The 19,804-nt window shown below is 37.7% G+C and overlaps 1 protein-coding gene across 1 annotated transcript in view; it reads right to left on the reverse strand.

Annotated features, from left to right (window-relative positions):
* LOC146002364 (uncharacterized) overlaps positions 1–19,804 on the reverse strand; it is a 630,594-nt gene that overhangs the window by 294,163 nt on the left and 316,627 nt on the right. Inside the window, exon 5 of the mRNA XM_083140085.1 lies at positions 1,395–2,134. Within this exon, the coding sequence (XP_082996211.1) occupies positions 1,395–2,134 (740 nt within the window). The remainder of the gene's footprint in view (positions 1–1,394; positions 2,135–19,804) is intronic.

Consider the following 19,804-nt stretch of genomic DNA (forward strand, 5'->3'; position numbering starts at 1 on the left):
ACCGGCGACGCTACCACTGCGCCATCGGGGAGGCTTTTAAGAAAAGTTATTAACAAAAATAAAGTCAAATTAGTGTTCTCGTTGCCAACATTCGTTGACAACATCTGCTGTTAACCGTGCTGGTAACAAAAAGTTAATAACATTTGTTGGTAACATTCGGTGTAAAGGTAAACGCGACTTTTCATAGCGGAAATCTGTCACGATAGCAGCAACGACAAATTCTATGCAGATGACATATTTCAGAATTTGGAATATCATAGCGCAGGAGTTCCAGAACTTTTTCGTTTCACAGCGCCCTTAGTGTTTCACGATTTCTCCGCGGCGCCCAAGTGACAGTGCCCAGTCCCGACATTTGAAACACTCAGTCAGTGTGGTTAGGTTGATTGCCTTATGTTAAAAAATAAACATATATTTTTAATCCAGAAACATTTTACAGTGTAAAAAGTACTAAATAAGTAGATGAAATTTTGAAAACGACTTCGCTGGTGATGTCCAAAGGTCCGGCCGAACCTTAGCAAGATTTTTCTTGCATTACATCATTATACACAGAAAAGTAAATGCATCAGCTGAAACAAAAATGCATCAGCTGAAACAAAAATGTATCAGCTGAAACAAAAAATGCATCAGCTAAAACAAAAAAATCATTAAGGCTGTATCTCAGGCAAAATGTATACGCGAATCGTCGAGAAATACGTGCATAAAAAATGCATCGATGGATGCATTAAAGTATTTGGCCACACCTTTATGATATGCAAAAAATGCATTAAACGGTAAACTTGCATTTTAGTCCGGGTGCCAAAGTGAAAAGCTGGATTTGAGGTATGAATAAAATGTTTTGACTGTTTTTGAAAGCTTATGTTATGTACATTTCAGATCCGATTGATGCCACTCTGTCAACCTTGAGCAATTTGAGTAATTCAAGATGGCATCCAATATGGCGAACTTTCCAGTTAATGGCCTATATCTCAGTAACCAATGGTCGTAAACAGAAAATGTTTTTTTAGTTTTGATCCTCATTAAATGGTCTACGAAAAAGATTGTGTTTAGTTTTTCGCTAATATCAGTGGTTCTACCGTAATTTAAAAAAACAATCTTTAAAATGTGTAGTTTTTCTGCTACTTCTTAAGGTTTTGCCTTGTAACTTTTGAATAAATAACATGACAGAAAATTGTTTGGAATAAAAGTGGTAGCCCAACTCATAAGCTTTAAAACAATATAAGTTTTAATGCATTTGGATGAAAAATACGCTATGAAATGTGTCCCAAAAGGGAGGATAATACCAAAAATATCTGCGCTCTTACGGTCGCCATCTTGAAAGGTGTGGCAAAGGCCACACAGCATACTTTCATTTTAAACAATTAAAAGTACTAAAAAAAAAGTGAAAGGCTACTTACTCAGAGTTGGTTTCCGGCGTCGGGAGGTCTCCGATGGTTGTCAGAGTGAGCGTAGACCAGTAGAGAGATCCTAGATATTTCCTAGTGAGAGTAGCATAGTCGGGCGAGTAGGTGTAAGGGTACACCCACCCACCTTTGAATTCCTCCGCCAGAGACAATAGGTAATAGAAACACCCGAACCAGTGCGCTAGAATAAGTAGGATATGAACAAGATTCACCACACGCCACAGATTAGGGTACACAGTCCTCGATTCCACCATGTAGTAATAGTTATACACACGGTACACTTTGAAAAACCGCGGGAATCTCAGTATGGGGTACACTCCGATGTTCAGCTGGATAATATCCAATGGGATGAGACTAAACAAATCTAGCAAGAACGCTTTGGAGCGAATGTAGTGTTTTGCAAGCTTCTTGCTGTTGTACACCATGAGACCTTGTTCCAGATAGCCGGTCCGGAACTGGACACCGATGTCCAGAAGGAACACGAGGTCCGTGAAGGCGTCGCAGGCGATCCAGAAGAGTTGGAGCTGCGATTGGAGCTCCGGGAAGCTCTGTCGGACGATCAGTGTCCACATGTTGTACAGGACGCACACCGTGAGGACCATTAGCCAGTAGAAGTAGAAATTGCAGTCCGGGTTGACCACGGTGTGGTGAGGTCTCTTCTTACTCCTCCGAGACTTCACGCACCCCTCCGCGTTCAACCCTCCCTCCCCCTCCTCTCCCTGGTCTAGGGTTTCCTGAAAATAGAAAAACATGGACATATTTTAAGAGTGACATGTTTCGTGGGCGTTCATAAAACTTCAGTGGAAATAACAATGCCAATTACTACAGGACGGATTTTAAAGAGAAACATTTTTCTATACCGTAAAAAGGGCAAAAAAAATGGAAAATTATTGCCAAAAAAGGAAATGGTTGATTGATTTGATTGATTGTTTATTTTACTTCGCGTTTTGTGCCTCTTGGCTAATTTGCGAAGATAGGGATGATTGATGAAATGATGAAATTGATGAATGGACATTCACAAACAACCAAGCCCGAGCGGGATTCGAACCCGAGACCCTTGGGGGGGGGGAGGAAATGGAAAAGGGCTATAGTTTATTCTTGCACTCCACTTACTATTCATCAGAGTTGCCAACTTCAGATACATTTTGGAGGGGGTAAGCTATTTTTCTTGCGGGGCAAGATCGGCATAAACAATACTTTATACAGGGTGTATCATCAGTAATAGCGCAAACTGACACAGTTGAAAGTACACGATAATACAAGCAAAAAAGTCTCAGTAAACATGGGTCTGCAAACGAGCCGTTTTCGAGATAATTGCGAACGTGTGATTACAAGCCGCCACTGACTTCATGTTTGTAAACGTCGTCCTAGTTGGTAAAATGCTAATAATGTATGCGAATGTGTGGTTAGAAGCCGTCAATGATTGCATTTTGTAAACACAGAGTGCTTTACTCCTTGCGCGGTCCGAGGTTTGCTCTTTGTTTACAAAACAGAACATTTCCGAGAGGTGGCGTTGTAAGCAAACAGGATGGATACAATCAGTACACAGTCTGAACGTACTGTGGGAGTCACGTCAGTTGTGCTGTACTGCGCAGTCAAAGTGGAACCTTACAGCAACCAAGAGTACATTTTACTAACTAGGACGACGTTTACAAACAATGAAGTCAGTGGCGGCTTGTAAGCACACATTCGCAATTATCTCGAAAACGGCTCGTTTGCAGACCCATGTTTACTGAGACTTTTTTGCTTCTATTATAGTGTACTTTCAACTGTGTCAGTTTGCGCTATTATTTATGATTCACCCTGTATATGTAAATATACATAAAATGTATCCTTATATGCAGAAAGTGCCTTGTCCCCTCCACCCCCCATAGTCGGCACCTATGCCATTCATACATAAAAAATGGATACATTAAATTTCGAATGAAGTAAAGTAAAAAAAATGCAAGAAATGTAATGCGTTTGTTACTGCTTAAGCCCAGATCGCATTGTTGCAACAATCGCTGCACCGTACTCCCAACACTCATGGAGGGAAGGTAAGGTGGAAGCCGCTTGTTCTTTCTTTCCTCTAAGTTGCACCAAATAGACAATTGTTGAAGGTTTTGTTTAGGGAAAATACAACATATTTGATATCTTGTCAATAACGGGACTAAGGAAGATGTTGTTTTAAAAAGTTTTAAAAGGTTAAAAAGGAAGTTAAAACCATGTAATCCATGATCCGTGTTGAAAAACAAAAAAAAAGGATTTCGTTTTAAAATCCGGTCTCTACTAATACTATTATACAGCATTAACTATTGCAAACAATAAAAATAAATCCTTTTATTTCAAATTTTATATTATTACTAATATATTGTTATTACCTAGGATAGGAAAAATAAACTAATTCAGGCGGCAGCCACTTTTTTGGCAAATATTGTCTAAGAAAGACATTAATCAAACTAAGAAAAAGCTGCACATTTAATTTATTAATTAATGCAAGATTGGATTAAATGTAGCCTAATATTAATTCTTGCGACAGAGTGGCATTCCTAAAGAAGACAACTGGTTAAAAGCATGAATAACTATGTGATACAATCTAATACATGGTCGACTCTGCCATATCGCCGCAGATTTAAAATGCGTCTACAAAAAAAATATAATGGGATGTTTAATATTCTGATTTAATGATACACGTGATACAGATAACATACAAATAATTTTAAAATACATAACGTGCTGGTAATTTCAATAAGCGAACTTGAAATATTAAATATATTTTTAACACTAAATTTGAAAAATTAAATCGTCATATGAAAATTATTACCAAACAGGGGCGGTTTCTCGTGTGTAGCGCCAAAACCTTATTTCTTATGTAAGTATGGCTTTTTGTTTTAAGAGAGTTGGATTTTTGTAGACAAAAGTTACTGCTGCTGCAAAATCATGTAGCAATTTAATCTAAGAGATTACTGTTGTTTTGATGTCATTATGTAGGTATTAAATAAATGCATACACACAATAAAGCGTTCTTCAACACTAACACTTATCATATTTAAAAAATAATTGTAGCATTGCTCTGTTTTTAATTGGCGGGGAGGGGGGGGGGATTTGCTGGAAAGTAGGGGACCAGGATGGATATTTAAGGGCGCCAAAAATTCACCTCGCCAGGGTAAAAATTAGCCACCCCTGGAAATAATATCCGAATGTGCCACAAGTAAAGGATATGACGTACATGTGTACGTCACTGTGCATATGCAAAATTCTTGATTTAAGCCTTTATTTGTCACACAACGATTTTAAATTGTAATTTTTAAACATTGTTGAATGCGAAATTGAATATCCTTTTCGGGTAAAGCTTCAGTCGAGACAAAACACAATCAAGCATGGTGTAAAACACTTAAAACATTGCAGTCCATTCTATTAAATTATTACATTTACTCGAACCTCAAAACAAATCTTAGTCTTCGTTCTATTTCCGCAAGGAGAATAAACGTAACGTTTAATCTCGTAAACGGAAGTCATTCGGTTTATCAAAATTGTTTCTAACGATGCAGGGGAATCCACAAACTGAAATTTTGCGCGACCAAATATTCCATCACCGTACTCCATTGGCAGCAGAACAACTTCCGGCGACGCAGCCAATTGCAATCGATTGAAGCGTCTGTCTGCCGCAACGCTTCCCCTGGATTTATTCGCATTTCGTTTGACGAGGAAAGCCTCATTCGTTTTTCCCACAACTTCACCGGAATTGTTTCATTTCTCAATACATAATTCATTCATACACTATGTGGAAGAAAGTCATTGGACACCACATGTCAGCGGATTCCATCAGTTTTCTTGCAATCAATAGGACGTTGGCAGTGATAACAGCAGCTACACATTGTGTTTCACTGGTCACAAGGTCGTGTAGTACACCGAGTGGGATATTCCGCCAATCCTCCTGCAGTACAGTCACCAACCCTGGAAGTGTAGAAGGGCGAGGCGATCGCGACCTCAATTTGCGCTCCAGTTCGTCCCATAGATGTTCAATAGGGTTGAGGTCAGGGCTCTGAGCAGGCCAATCCAGTCAGGTCACATTATTTTCTGCATACCACTCCGTGGTAGCCCTGGAAACATGACAAGTCGAATTATCATCCTAGAACACATATTCTTCGTTTCCATGGAAACGCTACAATTTGGGGAGCATGGAGTTGTCGAGAATATCTCGGTAGGATGCAGACGTCATGTGGCATACACCGGTACCAGTGGACTCACGCCATGCCAGCTGAAACAACCCCAGAACATGATGCCCCCACCACCATATTTCACTGTGGGCACTACACACTCGGGTAACAGACGTTCTCCGGGTAATCGCCATACCCACACTCTCCCATCTGTTGGAAACAGTGTGAAGCGTGATTCATCGCTCCATAGGACCTTCCGCCATTGCAACACCCTCCAGTTTCTCTGCTCTTTACACCAGCGTAGTCTCTACCATTTATTGTTTTTTGTTATCAGAGGTTTGTGGGCTGCGGCTCGATCATGATAACTGAGCGCATGGGCCTCCTTGTGAAGTGTCTTGGTCGAAACAGTCAAATTGGTCGCACTTTGAAACTCTTCTGCAATCGAATGCATCAGACGGGTCCTGTTTTTCCGAATCTCCCTCTTCAGCACTCTCCTGTCCCGGTCGTCCAATTTCGTGGGTCTTCCACTTCATGACGCATTGCTGCAGTGTCCCTTTTCCTTCCACTTCTTGATGACAAAGGCTACAGTTGATTTAGGGACCTGTCGGGCATCAGCTATTCTACGTATACTCATGCTTCCTATGGAGCAGCCTACTATGATCCCTCTTTCAAACATGCTGAGCTCTTTCCTGTTCGTCATTTTAACAGCGATTGATCTGAGAAGCCTCCTGCTGCCGTATATATACCCATCTGTACTCTCTTTTCCATGAGGAGTTCGTTTCAGAGTTGAAATCGGGGTGTCCAATGACTTTCTTCCACATAGTGTATTTGTGATTGACATGGATATTCATCCCTCAAAGCATATTGCAATTTCCTAAACTTATTTTTTCATCCCTTCCTAACGTATGATAAATTTACAACGATGAGAACTGCACCTAACAAGCAGATCTTTTTCTGTCCATAAAATCTATGTCTGCTATTCTCTGACAAGCATTTTATGACATTCTGTTCTGTTAATAAATGCCTCCAACCATTGCTAACCATTAATATAAATAACACAAATAATATGAATAGTTAGTAATTAATAATTGGATATCAAGTAGGTCTAATAACATTTCATTCTAATAAAAATGTAATAGAAGATATACTACTTAAAATCTTTCGAAATAAAGAATACCTATTTAAAATGTAGTATTTCCTGATCAAAAGGCACGATTATTATAATCTCATATTCATAAACTTGCTGTATCATATGTATAATTAACTCCCTCAGTTTACTTATAATTTATCGCACATAAATACAGGATATCCCTAAAGTACCGTTAGAATTATAATCCAACATAACTCTGAACTGAAACCACATGACATAGAGGAGAGCGGTTTCTTGCAAAGTGTTCTACAACTCAAAAAGTTTTTGTTGTGTTCCAGGCCTATTCTTCTTAATGGAGGACTGATTACAGGGGAAATTTACTGCTATAAGCTTGAACAGTATCTACTCCCCCAGGTGGAGGAGTTTTTATTTATTTATTTATTTATTGCGTCTTGTTTATCATGGCGAAGTTAAGGCTTTGTTAAGGCTTTGTTAAGGCTTTGAAGTAAGGCTTTCCAGCCATTCATTATTTTTCAACAAGACCCCCACATTGGTCTCATGATGTTCGGGATATTCTGGATAGACATTTCCCTGAGAGATGGATTGGCTGTGACGATCCAATCGCTGGCCCCCGCAATCTCCTGATATCACCCCCTTGGTTTTTTTTGTTTATGGGTCCGTCAATGTTTGTGCATACCAACCTCCTGTTCCAGATCTTGTTACACTTCGTTGCAGCTGTGCAAACAGTGGATGTTGATACGCTGCAGCGTGTGTGGGTAGAGGTAGAATATCGCCTTGACATCCTGAGGACAACCAGAAGAACACACGTTGAAGTGCTCTGGCGTGCTTTTTTTTTTTTTTTTATCTGTAGAACATTTTTGCAAAGAAGAAACACCCTGCTCTGTCATATGGTTTCAGAGTTAAGCTTGATTGTAATGGTAACGTGACTTTAGGGACACCCTAAAGTGAAATGACTTATTAACTCAATTATGCATCACATATCGTATCGTTCCTCAAGGGAACTGGGATCGAATCTGGGTAGTGTATCTCATTCATTATTCATCCTCAATAATGATGTACTCGCTATTCATGGTGAGCTTAATGGCAACTAAATGGAAAACACAACACTTGAGTTTTATACTCTCAAAGAAAGGAACATCGTGGTAAAACGGAATAATATACTACCTGTCTCTGCCTGTAGATGGAGGTTCTTCGTTGAGTTATTATGTTCATGACTGTACAGTATCTCAAGAGTTTGACTTGCAACTCGCTCCAACGTATCTTCGCTCAATCCTCGTTCTGTCCCTCTCAACGTTCGCTCTATATCATGACCTCTCTTATCCCAGATATTTTTTGTCATAGATTTTACAAAGCAATGCGGAGTCAGTCACCTGTATTCTCTTCCTGGGTTTCACCTGTTAACGCCGTTGGTGACCCAGTAAAGCTTAGGTAATATCTGACATCGCATTCCTTATTGTCGAGCTCCTGTCTGGAAAGTGACAGCCAGTGTCTGGGATTTTGAGCTGTTTTAATCTAATGTATTTTCAATGTTTGAGGATAATTACGATATATATTCAATATTTAATTTCATCAAGTAAAATGAAATCAAATGGTAGCAATTGATACCTATATCCCATAAAAATGAAGATTGATGTGTTATATTTGAAACATAATGCAAACAACATTTAAATAAATTGTGTAAATTTGAATAGCTTTGCAACAACTTGAATATAAATCAATGGAAAATTGAAACTACTTGTGGAAGTGTAGGATAACGTGCTGGCAAGAGGGCGAAGGACTATTTTTAAGACAAATATCGAGTATGTTGAAATGTTTACTAAACTAGCAGTTGATTTATAATAATATTTATAAGTTTTAAATTCTTATTTACATCATTCTGGGTATGAAGACTATAATATTGTTTCCATCTCCATTGGCTGCAAATTACAAGCAATCAATGTGTAATGCATCACATAATAAGGTGCACTTGTTATCTTCATAAACAGATTATATTGCTATTGCACATCAAATGAATCAAACCAATCAGAAATAAAAACCACAGCAAAATCATAATATTACTGCTCATTATAATGGTAAATATGCAAATGAACTCCATTGGAACGAATCTTTCTCATACATTAGTGTACATTATTGACGGAATGTACCTATTGAATCGATGTAGGATCGGCTTAACTGTTGTGGATGTCAGTGCCGGAACAAATATTATTGGTTTTATTGTAAACATCGATGAAATTTTAAGGAATGAATGAAGCACATGTTAATTATGATTAGCCCGAGTACTCCCAAGCTATTTTCTTTCTACGTATGTTTCTATGGGAAATATATTTGTTTCATATATTACAATACTACATGCGTTATTTGCATGTATACATTAATATTTTGCTTTGATATTAGATAATTTAAGTTTGATTTGATTTTTGCAATTTATCATCGCTTATCTGAGTGATGATATGATGTAACATAATATTGTATTTATTAATTATTGTAGAATATGTTCTATATGTATCCCTGTATCCACATAAATGTATGTGTGTGTGTGTGTGTGTGTATATATATATATATATATATGTGGATAAGCTTTAGGATATGTGTCCATAAATATGTGTATGTATTTATTTCATTATTGTTTCTATCCTATCATATTTATTCTGTACATTCATGAGAAATGTGATAATATTGATTGTGGATATATGGACAATTTATGTATATATATTTGTGCGAGGACGTCATTACTCTACGTTATATAAGTGTACTTATGTTATAGTTAATAACTATGTAATATGTATTCATGCTATTTAATCTCATTTATATTCATATTCACATTATTTAATTATGTTATATTAATGCCTCTGTAATTGGAGATATCCTTTCTCTGTAGAAGGAAAATAAATAACTGATGAAGGAATAGTCAACCACGTCGATACCGGGATTCGAACCCGTTAACCCTGATGTAGCTCGCTGTGCTAACCATTCCGCTACAGAGGTCGGATTCATTTAGCTATCTTGCGAAGAGTACTTTTCTGATTTAAAAAAATAATATACAATAAAACCTCGATAAGCCGGACTTCGCTTAATCCAGACCCCCCCCAAAAAAAGCAGAATCCAAGGTTTTATGTGGCTAGAAGTCAACAATCACATTCGTCATATTGCTCCGTAACGGCTATGAATACGTACATCCAACGCCCATGGGAGAACTTCCCAAAGAAAAGACAGTCAACCACTGATGAAATTCTGTTTACCGCAGACTTTCGGGAAGAAGCCGCATTGACACAGGAATACCCTCGGCATATTCTCGAAAAACCATAAAACTCTGGTTATTATAATACGTGGCCGTACAAACATATGCCATTTAAATACACCATAATAAACGTGTTTCGTTGCACTATGTTTTACTGTAATATTAGATTATAAACAGAGGCATTGAAAGTAACCAAACGTGATGGTAATTTATTAATTTTTTAAAAATCTCCATAGCAATATTCCCCTAACATTGTTCTGACTATTGTATGAACTTCATATAGAACACCATGCAAAAATACATACATGATAAATAAAGCTCCAAGGCATGCACTCCTAAAATTCTTTACTTCCAATTTTTATTTCGTTTTAAAAGCAAATAATTATAATTGATTGATAGTGAAATTAAATTCACAATAAATAATATCGACAAACATGTAAACTTGAGTCAAATACCTCAGAGACGAAATAGTGGAAACAAACGATGAAAAATGTAAGATATATGGGTTACTTTTCAAAGACAGGAATAGAAGCTCTTCCGCCTTTGGGAGCAGTCGAGAGTATATAGAAATATGTAGATCTTGTGTTCGTTTTATCATATGATTTTGACAACTTGCAATTGGTTTGTTTTAGTTGGCTTTTCTGCCGCTTTTTGCTCTTGCGAAGATGTGGAAATTGATGAAGGGAAACTAACAAATAACACCGATGCACAGGCCAGGATTCGAACCTGTGACCCCTGGCACTCCGTCACGGAGGTTGGCGATTCTCGCAACTATAATCGCATACAGTATATTGTCTATTCAAAATTCCTCCAACATTAACAATAATTAACTCGGATTATGAACGAACATTGTATCCATGACGGACAACAGAAAGACACAATACTTTTTAATTCCCTTTCTTTGTTAATAATAATAATAACTAACTGAACTTCACACTGCTATATTTGTATTTCTATTTTTTCAATTTTACATTCTTCTCTGAACTTTTAGTATAATAGAGATGATGAGGACAAGAATGCCAAAACCGAAATCCGGAACGCAATTTTGGACTCGCAACACTTTTCAAAACACATACGACATGCCGCAAATTATATTTGATACGTATCCACGGTGATACTACACCTTAAACTATAAAGAGTTCATCACGCGATACACATTCAACACAACCTTCAATTGGAAAGGAAAAGAAAATACATTTACCGAATAGTGCAGTCACTTTTAGACGGTTTTTTTTAAATAATGAAACTAATTCATAATCTGAAATTAGGTATAACATCTTTGTAAGATTAGTAACAACATACCAAAAGTCCTCGGCGATCACCCGTACGTTAAGTCCGCCATATTGAAAAATGGCGGACAATGAAAGTTTTCACGAAATAAGGGAACTATAATTCATAACAAGCTGAAATTTTGTGCATAGCTTCTTTATAACATTAATAATAACATATCAAATGTCCCGGGCGATCACCCGTATGCTAAGTCCGCCATATTGAAAAATGGTGGACAGTGAAAGTTTCACGAAATGGCGGTTAAATTCATGAAATAAAAGGACAATAGTTTGGTGTTTGATATACATTTTTCTTAGTAACATCAATTACAACATATTCAGTTTTCTGCCTATCACTGACACGGTAGGTAACGGCGCCATATTGGAAGCACGGCGGTATGTTATGAATTATAGTTCTCTTATTTCGTGAAAGCTTTCATTGTCCGCCATTTTTCAATATGGCGGACTTAGCGTACGGGTGATCGCTGGGGACTTTTGATATGTTATTATTGACGTTATGAAAAACTTATGCACCAAATTTCAGATTGTCATGAATTATAGTTCCCTTATTTCGAGAAAACTTTCATTGTCCGCCATTTTTCAATATGGCGGACTTAGAGTACGGGTGATCGCCGGGAAGCGTATTTACAAACCCTATAGTACTGCAGAACCTCCAGCGATATTTGGCTTCTGATTGGCTGCCATTCCGGAAGTTGATGCAGCGTTCCTTTAAGTTAACGCTAGATGGCAGGGTTCAAATTAACAGTGTAGATTTCAAATGTCCATTCCAACAAGATAAGAAACCCATTTATACTAAGGTTTATATTTTAGCACAATTATTTAAATCAATGTTTTAGAAGACAGAAATCAGAACTCATCTTGAAGTGAATGATTTTTGTATTTAAAGTCACATCAGTGCAAACATTGTAACTAGCAGTGACAATTGTGAAAATTATGAATGTTCAAAGTATATAATTTTAAACATTATATTTATTATATAAACGTATATTTCTTAACATAATTTCGACAATCTGATTAAAAACTTTATTACTATATAATCACGAGTCTTATTTTTCCATACGAAGAAACAAGGAACAATGGACACGGAACATAAACACTTCCGGTGCACGCAGCCAATAAGAAAGCTTTATAAACCTCTGGTTCTGCGACACTATCGGGTTTGTAAATACGCCGCCGGGAACTGTTGGTATGTTGTTATTAATGCTATGAAGACATTACATACCAATTTTCAGCTTTTTATGAATTAGTTCCTTTATTTCTCCTATTTTGACTGCACTACGAAGCAAAATGTAACTTGTTTAAATTTTTTTATATCCTCGTGTTCAATGCATGCCCTTTCTTTTTACTAAGTTGCCTCTTTTTCCCGGACGAATTGTTTCTTCCTTGTTTTAATTTGGAGCCCTTTCCCCCCTTCCCCCCTCCATTCTACATCGCTGGGATTATTGAATCACCGACCGCCTCGTCTGCATCCATGATTCGTAACCAACGGCAACATCCGAACTTAAAGGGAGGATTTTCAAGATTTACGAGGGTTCAACGAATAAGATTGCACGGATTCAGAATTTTCATAATCACGGAAAATATAAACAAGGAAAGGAACGCATGTATTTTCGTCTAGCGCTATAACAACAGTTTTCTATTTATTTGCTCTGGGCTGTATTCTGCAAACGTTTTCATTTTCGCCGACCTCCGTGGAGGATTGGTTATCACTAGGTCTCGGAAGTTGAGGAAAAATCTTTTTTTTTTCTTGTGTTCGAAGACGAGGCCCAACATAATATATGTTCATTTTGGGTCATTGTAGGCCACAAAAAGGTGGGTTTTATTTGTCCTTTTTTTGCCTTTTTCGGCGTTTTTTGGATTATTGGTCCTTTTTTAGCCTATTTTTAGGTCTTAACGGCTTTTTTGTTTTGGAATTTCACCTTCTTTCGACTACGTTTTTACTGCCCATTCTCAATTCGAATCATCATCACCATCCTTTCCATAGTAAAGAAATATATATATATTGAACCATCCCTGAAACGAGGGAAAAACATTTTTGGACTACTGAAGCAGGTACGGTGCAAGGTCCTTTAACTGTAACTTGTCTGGAAGGTCGCGCTGTAAGTGGCAACTTTCTCTTGTTTTGAAGCTTTCTGTTTTTTCGCACTGTGTGTTCCATACCACCAGAATTTTTTTATTTTTTTATTCATTAAATATGTAATTAAAACTGAAGTTATTAATTAATTTGGATCACATTCATACGTCCTTTTTTCCGATTTTAGGTCCTTTTTTTATATTTTTAGGTCTTTTATAGGTCTTTTTTTGGCAATTTATAGGTCTTCAACTTCCGAGCCCTTGTTATCACAATGCGCTACGACTGCAGGGGTTACGGGTTCGAATCCTGGCCTGGGTGTTGGTGGTCTTCATGAGTGTCCATTCGTCATCGTCACTCATCGTTGCGATTAGGCTAAATAGACAGAAATAAGTAAAATAACTTAATTCAATCAATCGAACCGTTTAGGGTGTTCTCTTCGTTCCACATTTTCGGATCTGCACTCCCTTCCACTTCAAATAACTCCTGCGAACGGGCCTGTGGACACTATACTGATCGCAGCCCCAATTGGCGGATGACCTACTTTTTTCTACATAGCTCCATTTTCCACCAATCGCCTTCTGGGGTGCGTACTTCAATGAGTGTCAACAACCTCAGTTGCGAAGTAAAAGCTGTAGGGGTAACATCGCTCTACCGTTACAACGTTGCCAAGCGTACGTCTGTTTCTGTCAGTTGTTTTCATCGACTTGTTTGTGTGCTTTGTGTACTACTTTTCCGTGCTTTGTGTACTATTGGACAACTTTTATCCAGTAACGGCGCTGATCAACTCTCTCTCTCTCCTAACAGTATGTTAGGCAACATGCTGTGTGTCCAACGCTCATTTATTTCTCCCGCCAGCAACGTTCGGGTGCCTTGTGACTCGAAAATGCCCGATGTCAGTCGAAAAGAACTGAAGTGATCGCTGATTCGTTGTTTTCCAACCACCATTTCGAAATGCGATCAGAATAGTTATAAAATAGGGAAACCTTTTCAAAAATATAGCTCATTTCATGCCGATCGCTTGAGATATGTATTGTAGGGCATGGAATCAAGTACCTTTGCACCTTTTCGTGAGATTAGCACATTTAGTCCCTTTCTACTCCCTCTTTGATGCCTCAGCACCTTTTTCCTTCCTTTTCTTTCGTGTTTTATTAATAAATTGGACAGAAGAATAAATGATTTTCACTCTTCCTGAGCAGCTACATAAAATCCTATAGTCTCATTTTGTAGAGCAGAACGAGAGCTATATAATGGTATAATATAATCATTGCAGCCCCAATAGTCTCCAAGATAATGTAGCAAAACCCGCGAGAGAAAACACAAACTTCAACAAAACCTATTCGGGAGAACGACTGTTCTCTCTGCGGTCCGCGCGCATTATATACAGAAGGCGCAGAATAAAGAGAGTATTTTATCAGCACCATCTATTGAACCTTTTTGAAAACATTTTCAAAACCTTTTTTCCCCTTTCCCGACAATATTTTTCCACCTTAAAATCCTTTCCCTAGCTATAAACAATGGTTTTGGCAAGAGATCAAGGTTAGGCATAATACAAGCAAGAGAAGATGCTCCCCGAGAGTTCTTTACATTCTTTGACAGTCCAACTCCTGATTTCCTCGGAGGAGTGTCAAACATATCGGTTCCTATAAACCTCCAAATCGGAAGTAGACAGGTCTGAGAAACGCGTGAGAGGCCCCCAACGGAACCCGCGCAAGCAACGTTTCCTCCCAAACATTCCGAAGGGATGGCTGATCGATAATTCACGCCTTGAGGAACAGGAGAAGTGGAAAAGAAGGTTCTGCTGTTGCCTTCAGATATTGGAATCCGTTTCCCCTTCTTCCCAGTAAAAGGATTTATCGCATCAAACCATATTTGTTATTGATTCCAAAACTATGTGACGTATGTTACTGCATCCTTTCAAGATTGTTTGATGAAGTGTTGAGTTATCACTCTCGCCGAAGTAACTTCAATTTGCCCTTTTATATTTCACTCAGCCCTGGATTCAGAGCAAAAAGGCATCTACATGCAGACCTGGGCTTTATTAAACTACACAGAACAATAGACGCTCATTCCTAGGGCTCGTAAGTTTGAGAAAAATCATATTTTTTTCTGAGCCTAGAGTGTGTCTCAACCTTAAAAGTCAGTATGGAAGTAAATGGAGTACTTCCCTCTCTCTCTAATACATGAGTTTTGCCAATAGCTCTGTCCTTCTCTACCACCGCTGCGTCGCCAGATGCTACAAAATTTACAAAATGTAAAAGACATAAATTTCAAACAGTGAAATTATTATCCTGTAGAGTTTTTTATGCTCTATTTAATGACGGCATTATATAACCTGTCATAAATTCATGTGATCTGAAATTTCCATAATTATGCAATTTTGCAGAACGCTTAATTGTTTTCTAGTAAATACTTCAAAAGCCATAAATATGAAACCGCTTGAACAACTTAGCCAGTTTTTTTTCTATGGGATCTATGGTGTTTGTAGATATGATATTCTTCGCCAGAGTAAATTAATTTGCTTACGAGGAGAGTTATATATATATATATATATATATATATATATATATATATATATATATATATACATTGGATATTTTGTATAAATCATCAGACCGTAACACGAAAAAGTTGGTTAGCGAGAAACTTTTCGGTTTGTCGCGATACACGTGCAGACCAAGCGAGAAAGGTGTTGACAATTGTTTGAAGTTATTTTTAGAATGCATTGTTACTCCACAGCACCGTTATTTATTCCGCAATCGTAGTTTGTGTATGCGGGCTGTCTCGCGTATCAAATTCATTGCGCTCCACAGAGGTTACAATTCAGTTGCAGGCATTTGCCCCGGTTCGTAGGAAGTGCAGTGTGCTTTATTTTCCGGAACAAAATATATCTTAATGTTTGTTTTTGTATTTATTTAATTCTGTTTATGTAAAAGTTACAACATTCAACGAAATAAGTAACAATAGTTGCATGTATTACACATTTAATGCAAATGTAAAATAGTAAATAGTAACGTTGAAATATAAACATTTACATGCAAATCTTGAGGTAACTATCGTTTTTTTTTTTTCCAAAATGCATCTAATACATAGATTTTGAAGATTTCCTATACGATATTAAGGAAGTAAATTTGTCACAATCATTAGCGATTAACAGCGACTAGATGCTCCTCCGTTTGTTGATCTGGCAACGCCGCGCTCCATTTAACCCATACTGACTTTTAAGGTTGAGTCGCTTTTTTTTTTAGAAAACAATAGCCCCGTCTAGTTCGCTGCACATGAATTTGAATTTAAAATTTTGGGTGCATCAGCACTATGGTTATTTTACACCCGTCACGTTATATGTGGTCCAGCCCCTTACCATAACTACCGTGCGTCCATTTCGATCTGCAGCCGAGAGATCGGGAGAACCGTGGCGGGCGGCGCTGGCGGAGATGCCGACATTTGCGGCCTGTAATGCCCGCTTATTTTTATGGACATATGCAGACATTTATATAAATATTGCAAAACGAGCACTAACCTGTGTTATAAGAGTATGGTTTTAATTTTAGTAGCTTAGTGGCTGTATGTCCTGATGATTTTGACACTCCCATCTCCTGTGAAACACGGCGTAGAGGTTTGTTTGGATAACTTTCTAACGCTGCCCCAATTTCATCGAGTTCATCGAGGAAGCTCACGAAAACCATTGACTTTTAATGGTTTCGTCGGCAGCGTAATCTTGATACAGTGTTGCACATTCGAAACCTCCAAACGATCCCCATCGACACAAAACTCTTTCAAGGATATAAACTTAAGCAGGACGTTGCTGGTCAAAACTATGATTAAAATGTTTTATTATCTGTGACTTTTATCGTCACTTCTAAAGCGTATTTTTTTGTGTATATAATTGCAGAACTTGGATGAATTACAGATGATGAATTATAACCCAGGTTAGTGCTCGTTTTGCAATATTTATATAAATGTCTGGATATGTCCGTAAACATAAGCGAGCATTACAGGCCGCAAATGTCGGCATCTCCGCCAGCGCCGCCCGCCACGCTTCTCCCGATCTCTCGGCTGCAGATCGAAATGGACGCACGGTACAAACACAACTGTAACGTCGTACAATTAAAATTTTAAAACATTCTGACTTGGATTAAAAGCTGAGGCAGTTGAAAGAGCACTCAGTACACATAAGGACAAAAAACAGGACAACACACATAATTAAACTGGCCTTATGGCTGGACGCCAGAGCCTCGTTAGTCTGCAAAATGCAGTCCAGGGTGTTCACTGGTTTAGGCAAAGCATCTAGAAACTTGACATCCTGTACGTAGCAAGTTACACAATATGTTCCCTTGTACAAAAAGTACAAAAGTAGCTATGTATTTTCATTGGATTGTTCTTTGTATAGCCCCATTTCTTTGAATTTGTTTCGAAGGTAACAAAGAGCTCTCTTACATATTCAACAATATTTGCGCTATGTAAAAAGTAATTAATAAATTGGTTTCTTAAATATGTACACGTTGCTGCGCTTTCTTGACTTTATAAATGTTATTCAAATTTTAATTTGAACAACTTATGTTCTTAAAATTATGTTGAATATGTTCAAATTAAATAAATATCTATCAGAATTCTGAAATTGCTTGAATACTGGCCTAAACCTTAAAGCGAAACGGAAATATATAATCAGAAGAAGGGGGCATCTTTCGATAAATAACAGTTCCCCCCTTTTTTTCTCTTCATCCTGCCATTCGACTTGGCAGCCAATTTTTGGATGACCGTAAGCACTATGCATCTCATTGATTTCAAAATATGACATCACGTGAGCTACAAATTTTCTTCATCATGTTTCGGAGATGGAAAATATAGTAACAAGGATCAAGATAAGAAAAAATTAACGAAATATGTTGTTTTATGTAAAGTAAATTATTAAATATATAAAATATGTAATATCCCGTCAAACATGTGAAAATATGTAACATAAAAACTTATGCAAAGTCGTGTCAGTTATACAGGGTGTCATTTTAATGGCGCCCACGGACCACAGATTCGTATAGAGGACATCAAAACAAACAACTTTTCTTAGTAACATTTTTCTCGTTGATTCGTCGATTCGACGCTACAGCCGTTCAAAAAAGACAGTTTTGCCGCCTGGATGATGGCAACCCAACACAACATTTGATCGTATCTGTGACGTCATTTCCTGCGGTGAAAGAGCGCACGGCAGGATTGCAAGGAACACACAAATTTTGTGAAAAATTACAAACTACCAACTACATTATTAGCTGTGAAACGAAGCGAGAAACGCATCCAGAAGACCGAACATCATAGCCTACGAGCCAGATGATCAGCAGTCATCTCAGGGGAAGGGGGAAGTGAACCAACGATACGAGAAATGGAAAAAAACGTATTCAAAATTAAGTGTCAATATAGAATTTTGTCTCAGCCTACATGTTAAAAATCAACAACAATAAATTTTCTTGGACTTGCACCTTACATGTGGCTGTTTACGCCCAGTTACATGTCAAATATTTGCAAATCTCGTTGCAAGGTTGATATCTACAGGTTTGTGTCCAGATGCCTTGTGGTACTTTTGTGCTGATAACGGAAGTATCCGAGGTTCACGTTGTTACATTACGGCTAAAACACGAACAGCAACAGTAACAACGTAATGACGAATGAGTAATGAATATACTGCCCTGTTCACAGTTGCAAACTATTACACGTGTATCCGGTGCATAGATAAACACAGTCGTCGGGGAGCTTGTATTACTACTACTTATATCCTGTATTTTCAACCATTTTTGTCTCTTGCCTCATAATGCCCTGAATATACATTATATTATGTGTTGCTTACCTTTGGAATTTTGAGTTATTTCATTTCTATTTTGTCATCTGTTCAGTTGTCACAGACAACTAGTATCAGAAGAACGAAGTGGATAGACTAAATTGTAGATGCCAACTTGGTAACTAGATTTGCAAATATTTGACATGTAAGCTGAGACAAAATTCGATATGACCAGTTCCACTTGAGTTCTATTTTATTTCTACCATTTTTCGTATCGTTTGTTTACTTCCTGTTAGGTTACAGAACGTGTTTTCTCGTTTTGTTTTACGGTACATAATGTGGTTGATTGTAGCTATGTAATTTTTCACAGAATATGTGTGTTCCTGGCAACCCTGGAACGCATCGCTTCACGACAGGATATGACGTCACAAATGTTATCAAATGTTGTGTGTGGTTGCCAGCATTCAGGCGGCAAAACGGGCTTTTTTGAACGACTGTAGCGCCGAAACGACGCTCCAACGAGAAAAAATGTTACTGAGAAAAGTTGTTTGTTTTGATGTTCTTTATACGTTTCCATGGTCCGTGGGCGCCATTAAAATGACACCCTGTATAATTCGTTGACATTTTACTGCTCAAGGTATGTATCTACGAATATAACAAACTAATTTCATATGTTTTTTCCAGAGTTATTGAAGAAAGGAAACAACAAAAATAAGTTTGTAAACAAACTGAAGCACAATTTTTGAGTTTTTATTGTAAATCATCAGAGTTTAGTAGTGGGATTGATGC

The sequence above is a fragment of the Lepisma saccharinum genome, chromosome 18 (genome assembly GCF_977018435.1).
Source record: "Lepisma saccharinum chromosome 18, izLepSacc3.1, whole genome shotgun sequence".
Taxonomy (NCBI): domain Eukaryota; kingdom Metazoa; phylum Arthropoda; class Insecta; order Zygentoma; family Lepismatidae; genus Lepisma; species Lepisma saccharinum.